This window comes from Pleuronectes platessa, chromosome 3, assembly GCF_947347685.1.
Source record: "Pleuronectes platessa chromosome 3, fPlePla1.1, whole genome shotgun sequence".
Taxonomy (NCBI): Eukaryota; Metazoa; Chordata; class Actinopteri; order Pleuronectiformes; family Pleuronectidae; genus Pleuronectes; species Pleuronectes platessa.
This window is the reverse complement of record NC_070628.1, coordinates 19053148-19071325: the sequence shown is the minus strand read 5'-3', so window position 1 is coordinate 19071325 and position 18178 is coordinate 19053148. Positions and strand designations below refer to the sequence as shown.

The following is an 18178-nucleotide window of genomic DNA, read 5'->3' as shown; positions in this document are numbered from 1 at the left end:
GACCAATCCATATTAATTTTGTCGGTGAGGTGGCTTCTCACCGCTCTTGTCCATGTTGATTCAGTCCTTTGGCTGGCATTAGCATCACAGCGAGCTACAGTCCATGTGGATTCGGTCTGATAGCAGGCAGTAGCTTCCCGCCCAAGCCGTAAGCCACATTATTTGGTTGGTTAACGGACATGAACTCTCACCATGCTACAATCCACGATGATTTAGTCTGTTGGCTAGCATTAGCTTCAAACTTTTAATAGTCCATATGTCCTCGGTGTCGTTCAGCTTCGTACTTTCAGCTCCAGAGACAAAAGTTACTAGTGGTTTGGCAGGTAGAGCCTTTCTCAGCTGGGGACAGGTAGAGCTTTCCATTGGCGCAGGCGCACAGCTCGTAGACAGTCTGTTTAGTGTAGGTGGTACCTGCAGGCGCCCCCTCCAGGGGGTCCACAGCACTGCCAAGGGGGATGTTGCCCAGTCTGATAGTGTTGGCATCTAGAAAGATCTGCAAAAATGAAACAAAGATGATTTAGAAAAACTGAAAGCATAACAAAGAACAATGATAAAGAACAAAAGTAACACAACAAAACAATTATAAATAAAACATGAAATAGATACATAGGAGTTGATATTATGGCTGTAGGGAACTGAGCTCACATGGATATGTGTCTTGCCAAAGATAATAAATAGAAATAAGGACGGAAAGAAAGTTATGTTTTCAAAAAGAAGAAAAGAAACTGGGGTTGTGCAGTACTGAGAAAGAGAGAGCAACTGCTGCAGGGGATGTGACTATATTCTGTGGTCGACTGGGATTATCATCAAGAAAGATATACATAGAGAGAGTGGTAATGTCTATTTAGAATGGGAATCTTTTGATGAAGAGGCAGAGTTGGAGTGAATCAGGCAGAGGGCAAGACGGGTGACGAAAAAGCAAGAAAATCAGTAGGAGTGTTGGGAAGACAAAGAAGGAAAGGACGACGCAAAGAAAAAGAAACACACTGAAAAAAAGCCAACATTTACAGCAGCTTATTTAGAAACGTATCATATTTGTGTTTTTCCATTAATCAAGTAAATGTCAATAAAGTATTAAATGCTATTTGATAAATTTTCAATAAACAAGGGGCTTTATCTTAGAATTTACAAAACAAGACATAATCTTCAAGAAAAAAAACATGCACCTTAAATTAAGATAAAACATCAGGTATAAAAAAAAAAATTTGATTTTATCCACTTCTTTCTTTTATCTGCGCAAAAATGGTTAAGTGATATCAATGGTCATTTTTGCACTGTTTGACTTTAATGCATGACTGTAGTTTACACAAAACATTCGATAAAGCTTGCAAACAGTTTTTTTTGAATGATTTCCAATGTAAGTGGACCTGCAAGGTACTTTTCAGTCAGTTGCAGTTGCAGGCTGGGTTTTTGTATGGATGCAACACTTTATTCCCAAAAGAAAGCACAAAGAACTCTCTGAATCTTTGGACTGTTGGACCGACAATACAAGACATTTCAGGATGTTACCTTGATGTGTGGGAAATTACACTGATTATGGTCAGTGTGGTCCCATGTCTTACATTACAACAAAGTATTTTTTTGAAATTGAAACAACTGTCGACGAGAATGAGAAACTTTTCTATAGGAGGATGGAGAACTAAATGAAAGAGAAGAGGGAAGGACTCCATCCCCCATAGTCCTCACTTCTTCTTGCATTCCTTCAGCCTACTTCTCTCGTTCTCAGATTGATATATGCTACATTTCAAATGGGAATCATTACAAACTGTTTATTTACTTTTCAAAGTTTAACGGAACTCTGCTCTCTTGCTTTTCTCTGTCTCACATATACTCAGACACCCCAGGGCAGGACGGTAATATCAGCAGAGGGTCGGCTACCCACTATTCACATACTGTTTTTTAGAAATGAAGAGGTGAAAATGTGTGTCGAAAATAGCTGAGTGCAACAAAACAGAGGGAAATGGGAAGAGAAATGAGAGAGAGAGAGTGGAAGATAGATGAAAGAAGGATGACAGAGAGAAAATGTAAATCACAAGTGGTTGGAAGAATATAGGAGGACATGAAGAGAGGGAGATGAGATGAATGTTAGAAAAAAAAGGAGAAGAGAGCTATGAGGGATTGAGATACCCCAACAGTGAGGAACCAATTAGTGTAACTAATGATTTCACATTGGCTGACGGGGCACTTCTCAACCTATATAAACAACACACACTCACACAAACACACACATACACACACACATACACACACAGAGCAAAAGTGAGACTCAGGTTGCCTTTAAATATCTGTGTAGATAAAAGCTGTACATCTATAAGCCATTAAACTTGAGATAGATAAGATAGGAAGGTAATCAGAGCAGGTATTGCCCTTAAGCTGGTGCCATCCTTAATAACTCTGAGGCCTTCACTTAGTAACATAATGTACCTTTATACCAGGTCTCCTGTACTATAACTTAGGGAAGTCTTTGGTGCTTGAAATACTTTGATGGTGTGACATTCAGTCGATACATACGTTGCCTGATAGATGGGAAAATACTTGATTATTTCGTGATTATGTTAAGTGGTTAGCTCGTAGTGAGAGAGCAACAAGCCGATTGGTAAATGCAGAGCGGAGTGGACGGGCTGGGACGTAAGGTTGGACCATGTCCTGGAAGTACACTGGGCCCGATCTGTTCGAAGCTTGGTTAGCAAGTACTAGTGTCTTGAAGCGAATGCGGGCAGCCACTGGTTACACGTGAAAGGAGCGGAGGAGCCCACAAAAAGGCAACACAGAGAGCCTTTTTGAAGTTACTGTGTACAGCCAACTCATTAGTCTCCCACGTCCATTGATTTTAATGATGCTATAATAACAATGAACTGGGACATTTCAGGGCCTATGGAGAAAAAAGAATATGTGCGCTTCGCTGCCTGTGTACTGGGAAAAAGAAAATATCATACTACAATTTCTAAATGTCAAGGTATCCCTTTAACAGGTCCCTGGTGCACACCTGTCATCTTCCCTTTGGCTCCCCAATAAAAGCTGCCAGGGCTCAGTTATGGACTTACAGAGGAAAGGACTCAGTCACGGTTGGCAACATAACCCAAATCTAATTCCAGCACCCTGCTTGCCATGGCAACAAAATCCTAAAATGAACTCGGGCATGGCAATGAGATGTGAGAATGAGAAGATGTGTACATGAATGTGGAAATGCCAATGAAATTACTGGTTTCTCTTCCATAACACTGGAAACATCATGGCTTCAAAACAAAAACGGGGGGAACAAGAGATGGAGGGATGAAAACAGTGTGAAGATGGAGGAGGAGGAGAGACGAATGGAGAGACCAACCAGAAGGTAATAAGAGGATGCCAATTATGAGATTGGACAGAACAGACAGATTAGTCGGTAGAAATTGTAATTTACAAGGAGGGATGGAGTGAGGGAGAGATCAATAGAAATAGAGGTGAGAGGACAGCGGATGGAAAGAGTGAGATAGAAATAGATGGCTGCTGGGTAGTGTGCATTAAAGACAGTAGAGGAGAGGTGGTGGATGGACAGATGGATGGATGGATGAAAAGAGGGAAGAAAGTAGGGGAAGGAGAGAGGAAGTCATTTGTTGTTGCTTGTATTTGTATTGTATTTGTTGTATTTTCTGAATAAACAGCAAGGAGAACGCCCACCTGCCGGACCTCTGCCCCTTTCAGGATCCCAAATCTCATTGGCTCCTGAAAAACTATGAAACCCAACATCATACAGATGTAACCAACAATAGCCTTACAGTCGACCACTAGCAATGCCATTTAGGCAAAAACAATTACTTTATTCTCGTAAAATTAGGACTTTAGTCTTATATTATCAGCAATTTTTTCCCAGCGTACGCTTGTGTTTAACAGTTGTCTGATGTCAAGGATTATACTGACCTCAAATCCTTACATCAATAATTGATATAAGCAATTACAACAAACTGAATTCATTGTTTAATCAATAAATAAATCCATAATAAACTCACTTATAACAGAAATATGGTTTTCACTCGTAATAAATATAGAGAGCTAGATGGATAAAAATAAATTGGGTTCAACAAACATTTAAAAAGAGTCTAAAAACACAAATTATGGTCGGAAATCTAAACTTGTGTGACACAATCCCTAGACACTTCACTGCAAGGCTGTGGCATTAAAGGAGTTGATATGAATTTGTTCACTCCCTGCATACATACTAAATTATATATTATGAGAAAATGTGTGTTCCTGTTTGTGTCTTTTATATTCGTGCCCCTCATGCTTTTGCATAAATTTACCATGTTTGTGGGTGGCTGGGTGTGTGCATGCAGCACAAATGTGTTTGTGTGTCTAAGCCCATCTCTCCGCCATCAGTTGAGCAGGAACGTGGCTATGGCGTCAAGGAGATGGGGAAACATGGGGGAAGCAGCAATTACAGAGGGTCAAAACATTTTCATGGATGATTTCCTTTGGCACAGCTGAGGAATGGGCAAAAGAGGGTGGGAGGCGAGTGAGCTGTGGGAGAGGACGGGAAGGTGGCTATGAAAAGATGAGCATTTCCTGGAATGAAAGGCAGAGGGAGGTGGAGGGCGAAAGACGGCAGATAAGAATAGAGGGTTAAAGTGTCTTTGGAGGGGGATCGGTAGAAGACCGAGGAGAAGTTTGGGAGTAGGTATGAATTTCATTAAGGGAAACTATGCCCACAAAACACAAATATTTTTCTATTACAAAAATATGAGTTGGTATTAACTTCATTAAACAGCAACTGACTGCATTAACATTTAAACAACAAAAGACTAAAATATTGGTCATAAAGTAGAAACTTGACTAAATCGCTATGTTCATTTACAAGAATGAGACCAGAACTTGTTCAGACGAGCAAGTCAGCAGATCTCATTGAGCAAACCTGGATCCAACCTTTGATTAACATAGAACTGATATGAGATTTACCTATGATTAACACTAACACAGACCTTTTGTCACAGGACAAAGACAACATTAAAACATGAAAACATTGTTTTCATGTTGCACTGGATGGTGCTGGGACTGCTCGTTTAGAATAGACCAGAGGTTTTCCTATGAAGAGCCATACATTTTTTATGACATCCTTCAAGGGCCATGCTGACTTATTGAACATAACTTCTCGACTGTAATGGCTGGAACTGCTTCTCTTTGGTGAGATGCCTGATGTCAGATGGTGGTGCTGGTCGGAGTAAAACAAATCCTCAGCTGTGCATGGTCCACAGTAATTCCTTCCTGTAATCAGACTTCGGATATCCCAGTTTCAAATTTGTGTAGATGTGCAGTGTTTGTATGTCTGTTATTTTAATGTCTTTAAAATATAATATATATCTAGTAATTTGTGGCATGTTAATCTGCACTTTTATTTTGTCGGGGTTGCAGCAGCTCCATGGAGGCAATAAGGCTCCTTCAAATACTCCATCCTTCTTGCTAAGAAAGATGGGAAAATAAACCCAGGTTTTCTGTTATTTCTTTCTGTTGAATGGAGCGGGGCGACTGATTTGTTGCATCTTGCATTATAAAGATAACTTTGCCCTTTTGAACTACAATAATGATCGTCCATTGCCATTGCTGCTAATGTTATCATTTGTTATAATTTCGTGCTCTCTTTATCAATTCTGACCTCTTATCTCTTACACTTCAGTTGGGGAACTTGCACAGGACACAGGCACACGCACACACACCACTTAAAGTCAATAACAGTGCTGTCTGATCACAGCTGGGTCTTCTCGGATCAACTTGTATTTTACACATACTGATTAGCAAGATTAGACCTGGATCTGTTTGCCCATTATAAAATGTGGCTGGATCCTTGAAGACCTCAACAGTGGAGTTTGTTATGACTGCCTGAATGCAGCTTTTGTGCCTCATTTTATCAGACTCTTTCTTTGGGGCTGTCGAGGCCAATCAAATATTGCACAGACTCAAGGCTTGCAGAAGTTTAACCTGACCTGGAACCAAAGTGGATTAGACAGAGTCAACTTCAAAGTCTTTGACTGAGAGAATGGAGGAAGTGAGGAGTTCAGAAAGTGTGACAGAGGTCGAAAGGACAATAGAAGTCCAATCTCACCAACACAAACACTCAACTACACAGAGTTCTGCACAGAAAGACACACAATTCAACCTCTATGTTCAACTAGCCTCAGCTCACACTGCCTCCTATCCAGTTTTATTTTTCTTGCCCCCCACCCCTGCACTCACACACACTCCAACAACACAAATAGGTGGGAGGTTGTGAAGCTATCAGTGTATTACACAGACCATTAGGCTTGTTGAATGGACACATGCCGGAGTGGGAGCTGACAATGGACTTAATGACAGAGGCTGGAGATAGAAAGAGAGCATAGTAGCCCAGATGTAGCTGAAACTGGAGCAATATAAGTAAAATAAATATAACTGTACTACCCGCACACACACACACACCGACTAATGTGTTCACACAGGGAGCTGGGAAAAGACACAGTAATGCCCTTAAACACACATGAAAACACACAGGGATTGAAGCAGCCTCAGCATATCGTGAACATGAACACTGACAGAATCTGGGAAAAAATAGAGAGAAGCAGTCAGACCTCACACAGTCTGTCTGACACACACACACACACACTAAAACAACGTTAATGATGATCGCCTCAGGCAGCGTGAAGTCAAAGTTAATGATTTTTCTGATGTTAATCACACCTTCTGAAAAAGATCCCGTTCTCCTAGGGTTTGGGTATCTACATCCATTGAGGTGTTATCTTTTGAAAAGCATCGTGAAAAGTAAACAGAGGTTCTCCAGAGAGCTGTGACAGAGTGAGTTTCCTCTGTGTGTGCTCACAAATATGCGCTCCTATGTGTATGTGCATTTTTAGTTGTTTGAGTTGTGTGTCTGTGTTTATGTGTGGGTGTGTATCTTATATGAGAAAAGTTGAAGTCAATGTACTTTTTTGATTTTGTCTGTTTAAGTGGGTGCAAACTGTATTTGAGTGCTTATTTTATGTGTACGTTAGTGTATATGTGTAAGGTCATAAGGCCACCACAGCATGATAGTGTACGATAGGGAGTTACCCCCTGCCAGTATTCTAATTCACTCACCCTTGTGTCTGAACCGCAGGTAAAACAAGAAGGGGTGAGGAAAACGAGCTAGTCCCAGTGTACCACACCAGTAACACCTCCAGGCTACAGCGTTTTAATAAACCCCAGCATTCTGACAACAAGCAATAAAACTCCATGGTAACCCAACTTTGTCAAAAGTTTTTGTTAACCCAATTTCACCTCACTGCAGTCAGCTTTGGTGCATATTGTGAACTCCTCGAGGCAACATTCTTTATGTTCGGTATCCAGAGTTTTCTTGCATCTCTGAAAGGACTTTAAGCTAAAGATGACACAAGTTGTTAGCAACGCTTTGTTGTTTTATAGAGTAATCTAGCACGTTTGGACATTTGATATACTATTTAAAGTTTCTATGTTCTATTGTTTCTTATCTGGCTACATAACAGCTTCTGTAACCGCACAGAGGATCCTCACCTGTTTTCTAGCATCAACAGTAAGGAAATATCGCATGATATTTAAATTCAATTCCTTTTCATTAGCACTTTCAGACCACTGTACCAGCCCCTTCATGGTGATGACATGTGTTTGCCTCTTGTTTCTGATATAAGAGAATAGCTGGGCCCCTACAACCGATATATACAAATGAATAGTAGCAAATTTGGCAGGGAATAAGAGCATGCACGATGTATATGGTATCCCACAAAGAATATGGCTAGAGCCATTTTCTCTTCCTGAGCAACGTGCAAGCAAAACAGAGATGCTTGAGATGTCGTCCTCATTTCTACACCAAATAAACACCACTAACACTTGCAGCTGGTAAGTGGTCCGGCCGAGGCCTTGTAAAACCTGCAAACTTTTCTGTGAGCAACAACAATGTGCGGAATGATGCTGACGATACTTGTAATCTGCATGTAAGCAGTGCTCGCAAATTGCTTTTGTGTAGCAATAGTCCCTGTTGTTAACTGGACCCCCATGCGCTCTGTCCTTAATAAAGTCTCAATTGAAGTGAAGTGGCTTCTACCAAACACCCACAGGGGCAACTCACCAGAAAACCTGCAAGTGTTACATTTACAGAGAAGACGACATACTATAAAAATATATAACATTCTCCAAGGAAATGGTTTGGACTGGGCGTTGCGATGTCAGCAGTGGATTACTACCAAAACTTCATTTAATGGTCTCCTGTGATTTACGTTCACATGAAGGAGCTTCTCAATATAACCACAAGCCACTACAGTTGCAACTTACATGAACTACTCCAGGGCATTTAGACAATATTTGCCGAGCGGGTTGCAGTATCACTCCCTTGGGAGTATTATACTGTGCTGTCTGCCACTAAACAAACAGCAAATAACATCAAAATGTAATAATTTTGCAGCCTAATTGGTACTCTAGCACATCCCAACGCACTGGACCTTTTCCACTTCAAGGCAAATGTAGCCCTCTGACACTATAAATGTATTAAGGAGGAGAATATTCGATTTCTAACCCTATGAAAAGGATTCAGTTTAATATTAAAGCTATAATCCAACAGACACTTTGAGCCCACAGTTGAAGCAAAACTTAGGTCGCTGACTTGTAAAATCTTTAAAACCAATTTTTCTGAGGTTCTACGGCTGACAACTGGCCCAGATTGAAACATGACAGACAATCAGCAAATGCAGGTTCCACATTTCAGTTTGCAAGGAAATCAAATCAGACTAGACGTTGTCTGTTAACATAAATAGCATGAGAGGCAAAACAACTTCTCTCCTGTAAAGAAGGAGGATGAGTGCTGCATAGAAGTTGCCAGAAAGACCTGCAGACGTGGTACGATGAGACGAGTAGAGGAAAGGATGGAGTAATTAATAGTTTAAGTAAAAATGAATCAACAAAGAGACAAGTACAGAGGCGGTTCAAGAGCGTACAAAATCGAAGGGACGAGAAAATGGATGGACAACCAGAAAGACACAGACATTGAATAAGGGATAGATAGAGATGAAGGGAGAGGGCGAGAGAGAGGGAGTTGATAAAAAGGTAGGAGGACTACAGGAATCCTGAGAGGATCTGTCTACTCTTGTTGGCTTTGATTTTAATGGAAGCCAGCGCTCCCCTACCTCTCACCCATTTGGCCCTAATTCCACCACTGCTTTCCAAACTTTTTAAACTTTAATGGCCCCTTCTTAAGTGCCAGCTGCTGACAACATTGATTTGGCTTTAAGCCTTGCTGTCCTGCCCGCCTTTATTTTCTACTGCAAAATCGACAGAAACATCTATTTTCTGCCATCCTCCTGCGCCTCCCACTCATCCGATCCTCCCCTCATCCTGCCTTCATCTGCTCCCCTTTGTTCATTTGATGGTGTCAGCGGTCGCGGAAGCTTTTATGAGAATGGATGAAATGGCAAGCTATTTGGATAAACCCCTTTTAAGGGATGTATACGTTTTTTGCTGCCTTTGAACATAAAACAGACTAAGTTGGCAGAGAGAGGAGACACTTCCTTCACAGCCCATGTGAGATATGTTTTTCGTGGCGCGCCACACTCAGGTGCAATGACATGGTATTTTCGTGTTGTTGCTTGATGAAACACAATAAGAGTATGTATTATGAAAGGTTATAAGGAGATCCTCTTTTTTGTTGCTTCAATTAGCGATAGACTCTGAAACACAAGTTTCAGGGGTTAAAGAGAGAGGAATGCTGCAGGAGGTTATGTGAGATGCAATTAGCTACTGACCTGCCACATCAAGCAGTGAAAGAATTTCAACCTTAGATACAAAAATAAAGAAATAAGTAAATGAAAATCTCACTGATTTTTAGAATTTTCATATTTTTCAGAAAAGCTGCTTTGGAGTTGTATGTGTCACATCAACAGAAATCGAATGTGAGTCTCCAACCTCAAGGATAACGCATGTCCTCATATAAATGGACCCTTATTGAAGAGATTGTCTGATGAGGAGATTGTGCTATTGGGTACCACAGTCATAAAAAGCAACTCAGGGGTATAGTGTGCTATCTCGAGAAAAAAGCCAGCACAGGGCTGGGGGGGCACGAGGTAAGATGGGAAGAGGAAAAAGGCAGTGATGATGTAGCTGTAGTGAGAGCTCCTCTGTACGATGCCAGTTTCGATTTGTTAAACTCTGCCTTTCAGGTGTCTTCTCCTGTCGCTTCATGTCTTTTTCTGTCTCTGCCTACCTGTCTCCGTGTCTTTATAGATGTTGAAGACAACAATTAGCTTCTCAAAAGGCGAAACTCTTATATGTTTAAAGATAGAAGGCAATGATTGTCAGGACAATGGTCTGTACTCTCAGGGCCGAGATGCATGCGTTGGCATAATGTGTGAATAGGGTGAGTTGAAGATGTTCCCTGGTGACAGCATCTTTTTAGTGCTTTAGAATTGAGCTAGGTATACTCATGAATAAGCATATGAATAAGAATGGCAACAAGTGAAGCATCAAGGGACATAAGCTATGTTGACAGATATTGATTGAAAAAATAACTCTTTCAAGTATTAAAAAAGTAAAAAGTAAGTGTTAGGGAGCTTTGTGCAGATAGAGATGAGGGAGGAAAGAGCATTCAGAGTTTCAGAAACAAAACCCAGCAATTCACTTATGTTGAGCCTGTGGGGAATCACACCTTTCTTTTGCTCTCCTCTGACAGTCACAGGTAAGGGTGACCTTCGGACTGATAGTGATTCATTATAAGGAATAAACAACAAATAATATGCTCTGCTGTTACATTCTTCATAGAAATGTGAAAATATACATTTTGTATATTTATGTTATAACAGATTTTTTTTTTATCTCAACCTGTGGCTGTTTAAAAAAAAAGTGGAATACACATTAATCTAGTTTCTTCAATAAAGGGAAAATTGTGATGTAAACAGATACAAAAAACAAGAATGGTTTAGACCTTTAACCTTTAACCATACTTTGCTTCGCAGCCTTGACTTGGCTAACTGGCATACTTTAAATGAGCAGTGGTGGGATCATTTTGGTGAGCACTACAAAAATGACCCCTCTTATGAAAGCACTAGAATACTTATCATTTGGAGAATATTTTCCGGTCTCAACCCTTTTAATAATAATGGTTTTATTCCGAATGGCAGTATTAGGGGAAGTTCATCACTTCAATGTATATCTCAATCCCTCACATTTACCCACTGTAATTACATGGGCCTTCCTAAGCAATTGTTTTGCTGATAAGGCTTCTTATAAAGCTGTAACGTAGTTTAAAGATATTTTTTCTGGGCTGAACTATAAGGTGATAAGGCTGAGCAGCAGAGAACCAAAAGTCCATTATTTTGTCAAGCCTTTCACAGTATCAGGTCTTGACAAAGGCCCCTCAGCACAATCATTGTTACACACGGCTAAACGCTATTGTTTACCATCAATAGGAAGACATCTATTTACAATACGGGGGGGGGGGGGGGGGGGGTACACAGCAGGAGGACAGAGCAGGGAGACACAAATGAACCCACGAAACAGAGAGAAAGAAAAATTACAGAAAGGAGGTAAAAATTATAATACCCCCTTCCCTCCCCTTTACCTATGAAGTGACAGCCGCAGTGATGTATAACCCTGGCAATGGAAAGTTAATTAGATAGGGTTACTTAGAGATGAAGGACTGGGAGGCTGAAAGGCTGAGGAGGAGGATGAGAGGCAGGTGTAAGACAAGAAAGTAAAACAAAAACAAAAGGAGGAAAAGAAAAGAAGATGGTAGCGATCGTGAGACAAGTCAGGGAAGAAAGAATAAGGTACGGGAGCAAGGGAGGGATATAGGAGACGGGGAAAGCGTAACGGGAGGAGAGACATTGCTAGGGTTTGGGACAGAAGTTTAATTAAGAGGCAAAGGGCGTTACTTTTATGTTTTGCCTTTACAACCTGAATTATCATAATAACAACAGTCTCAGCCTCTTTTTGGCATCGTCAACCCTTGTGCTTGGTTCGAGGACGCAGATTAACATCATCATGTACACTGCTGGGCATGTGACTGGACGTCCGACCTCGATCACTTTAGACCAAAAGCATGGGACAACAACAAAAATTCAGGTCTGCAGGCTACATCAACACAACTCTTTCTAGTATTTGCAGTTTTATAATACATCACTGTCGCTATGTTAACATGAGTTTTTATGTGCTTGAAATTGAGAAGTTTGGAAAATCTGCTGTTGTACTGTTGTAGTATCGTCGGACAAAAAACAGGGACATTTGTAAATAAAGACAGATTCACCGGCATTTGCTCAGTCAAGACCTAAATACCAGTTTATTGTTAATAACACTTCCACTTCATCATCCTACCTTTCACCATTATTGTGTGTTGTTCATACTGTTTACTGTAAGTACGCTACCAGCTGCAGAGTAGACAATCCGCTTCCTGGCCATAGCGACGCACACATGCTCAGTGTGTGTTAGCGTGGACGAAGATTTTTACTGATACAAAGCTATAAAAAACTTGCTTGGACGGAGATCATTTCGGTTTAAAAGGGGTATTTTAAAACTGAAAAGGAGTAGTATGGATCAGTAGGGGCCAAACTGGCCTGTAGCTTTGTGCTCAAACACTTATTTTCTTCCCTGAGTTTAATTATTTGTCCCCTCAAAATGTTTTATTCTCTCTGTCATTGCCCCTCTGACAGCCTTATGGAGCGCTTTATGGCAGTTATATTTTGATCTTCAACTGAGATACATGGGTATCCTTAGACCCCTTGGGAGTCTTTGACATCCCCCAAAAGTATTTTATAGGATAAGAAAAAATGTTGCCATAAAAAGCTCAAGACTCTGGATATTATCTGGTTCATAAAATCTAAGCTGCAAGGTTCTGGAATGGCCTTGGATGGATTCAAAAACAATGGTGCTTGTTACTTTTACAGCAGTCAGTCATTTTGCTTTCTTGCAAGCACTAAAGATGTTTTACATCGTATATTAAGGAAATAGTGAATAACATCTGCATAATAGCTTTACAAGCTCTAAATGTCAAACATTTAGGCTTATTTATTGTAGCTTATTTAACCTTAGTATCTCATAAATATATTAGAGGATCTGAAGTGTTATTAGTGTCTAACTTTATGGTGTTTTTGCTACTGTACTTTGCAACTTTTGACACGCAGCTGGTTATTAAATAATACACATAAAGATATTACAGGTAGAAAAAACGCAATTTTTTCTTAAATATAATATTTTTCTGTTCATAAAACGCTGCTTTTACTACCCCACCAAAATGTAGAGCTTCATTAAATTGTTTTTATTCAGCACTTTAATTATCTCACTACACTTTTGTATACTCTCTACACAGCACTCCACAGCTTCAATACACTGTATACATTCTGCCTGGCAGGACACATTCAATCAATATTTGAGGAGTATACCATCTACCGTTTATCGGACAACCCCACCTCATTATTGTGTTTCCGATATGCTAAAACTAAACAGCATGTTCTTCATTTAATACAGAATTCCAGTTCCTCGATATAAGGATGACACTGTGTACTTTTCAAAAGAAAGGCAGAGTGGAAAACAAAGATAAGAAAGTGAAAGATAAGGAGAGGAGAGAGAAATACAAGAAGAGCAGAGGACAAAAAAAATGAGGGTGATAGAGGATAGGAAATAAGAAATGAGCTTCGACAAGGAGCATCAAACTTTTACTGTTGTTTTCATAGACCTCTGCTATCAGTGAGTGGTGTGTGTGTGTGTGTGTATTTGAATACACACGTAACCAAAGGGACACTTTGTGGTCTAGTCATGGTTTTAGGGTCCAGGTTGGGTTATGTGGTGTTGGATAGGGTATAGGGATAAGGCTTGTAGTTGTGATGCGCAGGGGTAGGATAAGGGGCAAGAGAATATATTATGTCAATGACTTGTGCCATACGGGGGTAGTGGGAAAAAAACTTGTGTATGAGTGTGTGAATTGGCGATAAAAGACAGGGTGTGTGTGACTGGCAATGACAGTGAGTGCGACATACAAGAGGTGCCCATTTTTCTGTTAATTACTGAGTTAATGACACACTGCTCCAGCAGACATGCAACATGCCAGGCTGATGAGCATTTGCACACACACAGGCACACACACACATAGATAATTGCTAAGTCTGCTATGGTGCTCACAGAACATGGCAGGCTGCAAAGCACACATCTTGACAGTGCGATAACGGTCTAACAATAATACAGACAAAAACCCTGACGTGTACAAACACGCACACACCCTCAACACTCACACACACACAAATGCAACAGCATCTGACAGGGAACCTCATCAAACCTGCTTTAATGAAGTCACATCTTCCAAATAGAAGAGGGGAAGAGGAAGAAGGGATGAGAGGAGGAGAGGAGAAAAGGAGGACAAGGTCGCCTCGATTGATGACACTCATTAGCCTAATAAGGTACTTCAATGAAGTAGGCCCAACACTATAGACTGCCACAGAGTCTAGAGACACACACACTACATTTGCTTTACTAGTATGAGTTGCCGCCATTTCTACATAAACATATCTACATTTTGCAGCTTTTCTCATTCAAACAAAACGAACATACACAGACACATACTAAACTAAAACATACTGACTATGGCTTAAAACAAACACCCACCTCTCCTTCTGATGACTGGAGGAGAAGGTCTTTCCTACAGGACGCTGTGAAGTCTCCCACTCCTGCGTTGATCTCGACACCTCTGGGGGCCTCAAGGGTAAGAGTGCGAGTCGGCGACTCCAACCTGAGAAGCAAATCAACACACTTGAGTAATGCTGGAAGAGGTGGTATCAGTGCAAGCGCGCACTTGCACAGACACTAGTATGAGTTGTTTTAGCTTCATGCTTTAGCCACCATTAGACTATTACCACAGGATCAATAATGAATCGACTGTGAACAAGGTTTTCAATCCCCCAGCTGCTCAATCAGAAGCAGCACCAAACTATAGTTGTGCAGCTAAAGCTAATATAACAAAGGAAAAATGTGCACTTGCTGATTAAAGGTTTAAAGACCTCCACGGAGTAAAACACCCTGGAATTGCATGATGTAAAACATAAAATAGTATGCTTCCTTTTGAATTCTTAACTTAAACTGAAGACTCGTTGTTATTCAACATATTACAATACCTTTATAAACTTCCTGAATAATGTTGGATGATGAGTAGAGGTCCTTACAAGCACCTTCTACAATAATCTACACTATTAACACGATGTATAACAGTGCAATACAACTTTTATACAACCACTGCCAAGTTATTTCGTTTTTTATCATTCAATGACATTTGACAATATTCCAAGTATCCATTCTTGTCTAATTAACCACACTCATAAAGGTGCTCCATGACATGGTGAGAACCTTTTAGAGTGTGCAGGCTCAGTGAATCAAGTAAAAACCTCTTTAGGATATATGTACTTCATTCTTTCTTATGGGGATCAATACGTGTTTACAGTACTGTACACCTTTTTAATGGTATTTTTAGAGTGCCATTGCTTGTATTTTATTATTTTATGTGTCGTGTATAAAGAGCAACCCAGGGGCTGGCATTGCAATCTATAAATGCTGTGGTAAGTTGCACTGGTCTATGTTACATACTTGTTGCTATAAAACAGGTCATGAACTGAAGAGACAGCACTAGAGGACAATGGCGGCAGAGAACTCTTTCAGGGTGGGATTTCTGTGGTTTCAATCACAACAAATATCTGTTAAGTGATTACCCTATGAATTTAAGGAAAGTCTTCCTAAGAAATTTCAAGTGTAAAAAAGGGTCAAATATCTTTCAAGTGCTTTTGCTCATCTGAATTGAAGGACACAGCTTTACAAATCCACAGAGAAATACAAGTACACACAGTTGTAAACTTTGTATAACTACTGTGTAGCCAGATCATGACTGCAGGTAGAGTTCCCTTACATTGCCCTTTTCACCAGAAGTCAATCAGGGTTCCTACTTGATTCATTATCAATGTTAATGTCTAGTAACAGCTTCCTGTGTCTTTGAGAAAACCTACAACAATGAGTATAGAGAATGAAGAACTACTACACTGCACTGCTCAACAGTGCTTTGGCCATGGTTGGTGTCAGTCACTGTCCTTGGATGGGCCAATAGCTAAATCTGTGATTCAGAGTTGAAAACAATGAGATGATTAAACAGTTGCCGGTGTTAGATTAGCATTGTACTTTGCTTTTGGGGAAACTGGCAAGTCAAATTCAATAAAGAGCCCTTTCGGCAAAGCGGACCAAATTTCAATTTATGAAGCATTAACAAGATATTACACAATTCACATACAAAAAAATCTAATCAGGAAGGAAAATGATTGGCTTTAAGGGCACTGTTTCACACTTGCTTTGCTCAAGGGCACTTTGGAAGGTTAATCTCCCAATCACCGCTGTGAGGGTTAGGGAATCATGCATACAAGCCAAAGGATATATTAACAGAGCTCATGCTCTACGTCCAGTCTGCAGCCAAAAAATACACATCAACAAACATTAATGCCTTAGCCTGAAGCATGTTGGCTGAAATGTTCATACCTAGCTCCCCCCCCCAAAAAAGTCCTTCACTTTACTAGACCCCCCAGGATGAGGAGAATGTGTACCCTCCTCACAGGTACTTTGGGGGCAAATAAATCTACATTTCCTGGTTTCAATGTGAAGTACGGAACATTAGCAGACAGAGGAGAGCTCCCTTGGCAGTGGTTTTCCATGTTTGGTTGCACCCAAGTAATGAAGACGCACTTTACAGGATATTTCTTTTACAACATTGCTCCTTCTATGCTACAGAGTTTATTTATAGGGTGTTTACACCAGCATTGGCCATTTTATTCTATTCTTCTAGCTCACCTTGATTAGAAAATATCCACATCGACTGATTGACTGGCTTCATTCCATTAATTTTAAATCCAAATACATTTGGATTTTAGACTTTTATCTATTTCGTGAAAATAGGCTGAAGTAGAGGATTAGTGTCCAGCTAAGGTCACCTGATGTTTGACGCAGGTTGTGTTTCGCAGAATTTTGTGTCACCCAACTAATTTCCTACTCTTTTTTTTACATTGAAATGGGAGTTTATGGGTCTGTATCAGACTAAATGACTTACAATGTGCTATGTAGCCTACTAGCATGTAAGAAGTCTCCAGAGCGTCCAATGCAAAATCTCTTCTTCTCTTTTTACTAGACCTCTAAAAATGCAACCATGTCTCCAGACAACATGTCTGCATTCGCTGTTTGTCAGAACAAACTGTGGTATTTATTCTGGGTTGAACGTAAAAGTATAACACATGTAGAGCAGTCTTGAGGTGGATTAAAGGTGAGGGGAGGTTTGCTGCCGTGAAATTCTCAGCATCCAGCCAATATAATAAGTGTTGGAGCTAGACACTTCATATCGCGCCTGACTTATTGATCTGCAAAAACAGAGCCTATGCTGCTGCAGAGGTTAAGAAGAGGAGAAACCAAGAGACAGACAGATAGACAAGAGATGAAAGAGAGGGAATGAAAACCTTGTCCTATTAGTCATTATCCTATAGTTAAGCATGTGTAATGGGGTGGGGGAAGTTGCTGGTCTAGTCAACAGGAGTGAGGATCTTCGGGTGGTTTGACAGCTACGGCAATTACAGTGACACTGCTGCAGGCTGAAACCAGCTCTGATGGGCAGGCACACACATGCTGTGCATTCAGAAACTCTTTAGACCCCTTCACTTTTTGGACATCTTATTATGCAGCAGCCTTATGCTGTAATCATTTGAATTAATTTTGGTTCATGTCATCTATCTACACTTAATACCCAATAATGAATAAGCAAAGACAACATTATAGAATCTTTCCCCAATTTATAAAAAAGGAAAAACTGAAATATCAAATTGACCTTAAGTATTCAGAGTCTTCACTCAGGACCTTTGGCAGCAATTACTGCCTTGAGTCTTTTTGGATTTGTGGATTTTCTGCCATGCTTCTCTGCAGATCCTCTCCAGCGCCGTCAGGTTTGATGCAGACCATCGGTGGACAGCCATATTTTAGCCTCTCAAGGACACACAAAGTTTTCTCCAAGCCACTCTTGTGTTGTCTTGGATGTGTCCTTAGGGTCACAGTCATGTCACAGGGTAAACCTTCAGCACTGACTGGGGTCCTGAGTGCTCTGGACTGTGTTTCAGTGAGGATACTTCTGTACTTTGATTTGTTCATCTTTCCTGCGAACCTGACCAGTCTCACTATCGTTGAG

General features: G+C 40.5%; 1 protein-coding gene across 1 annotated transcript in view; it reads right to left on the bottom strand.

The window, feature by feature from the left end:
• Positions 1–286: 286 nt before the first annotated feature.
• LOC128437513 (zeta-sarcoglycan) overlaps positions 287–18178 on the bottom strand; it is a 135507-nt gene continuing 117615 nt past the window's right edge. The window contains exons 6-7 of the mRNA XM_053419697.1: positions 14590–14713; positions 287–493 (exon numbers count right to left, since the gene is read on the bottom strand). Of these exons, the coding sequence (XP_053275672.1) occupies positions 287–493; positions 14590–14713 (331 nt within the window). The remainder of the gene's footprint in view (positions 494–14589; positions 14714–18178) is intronic.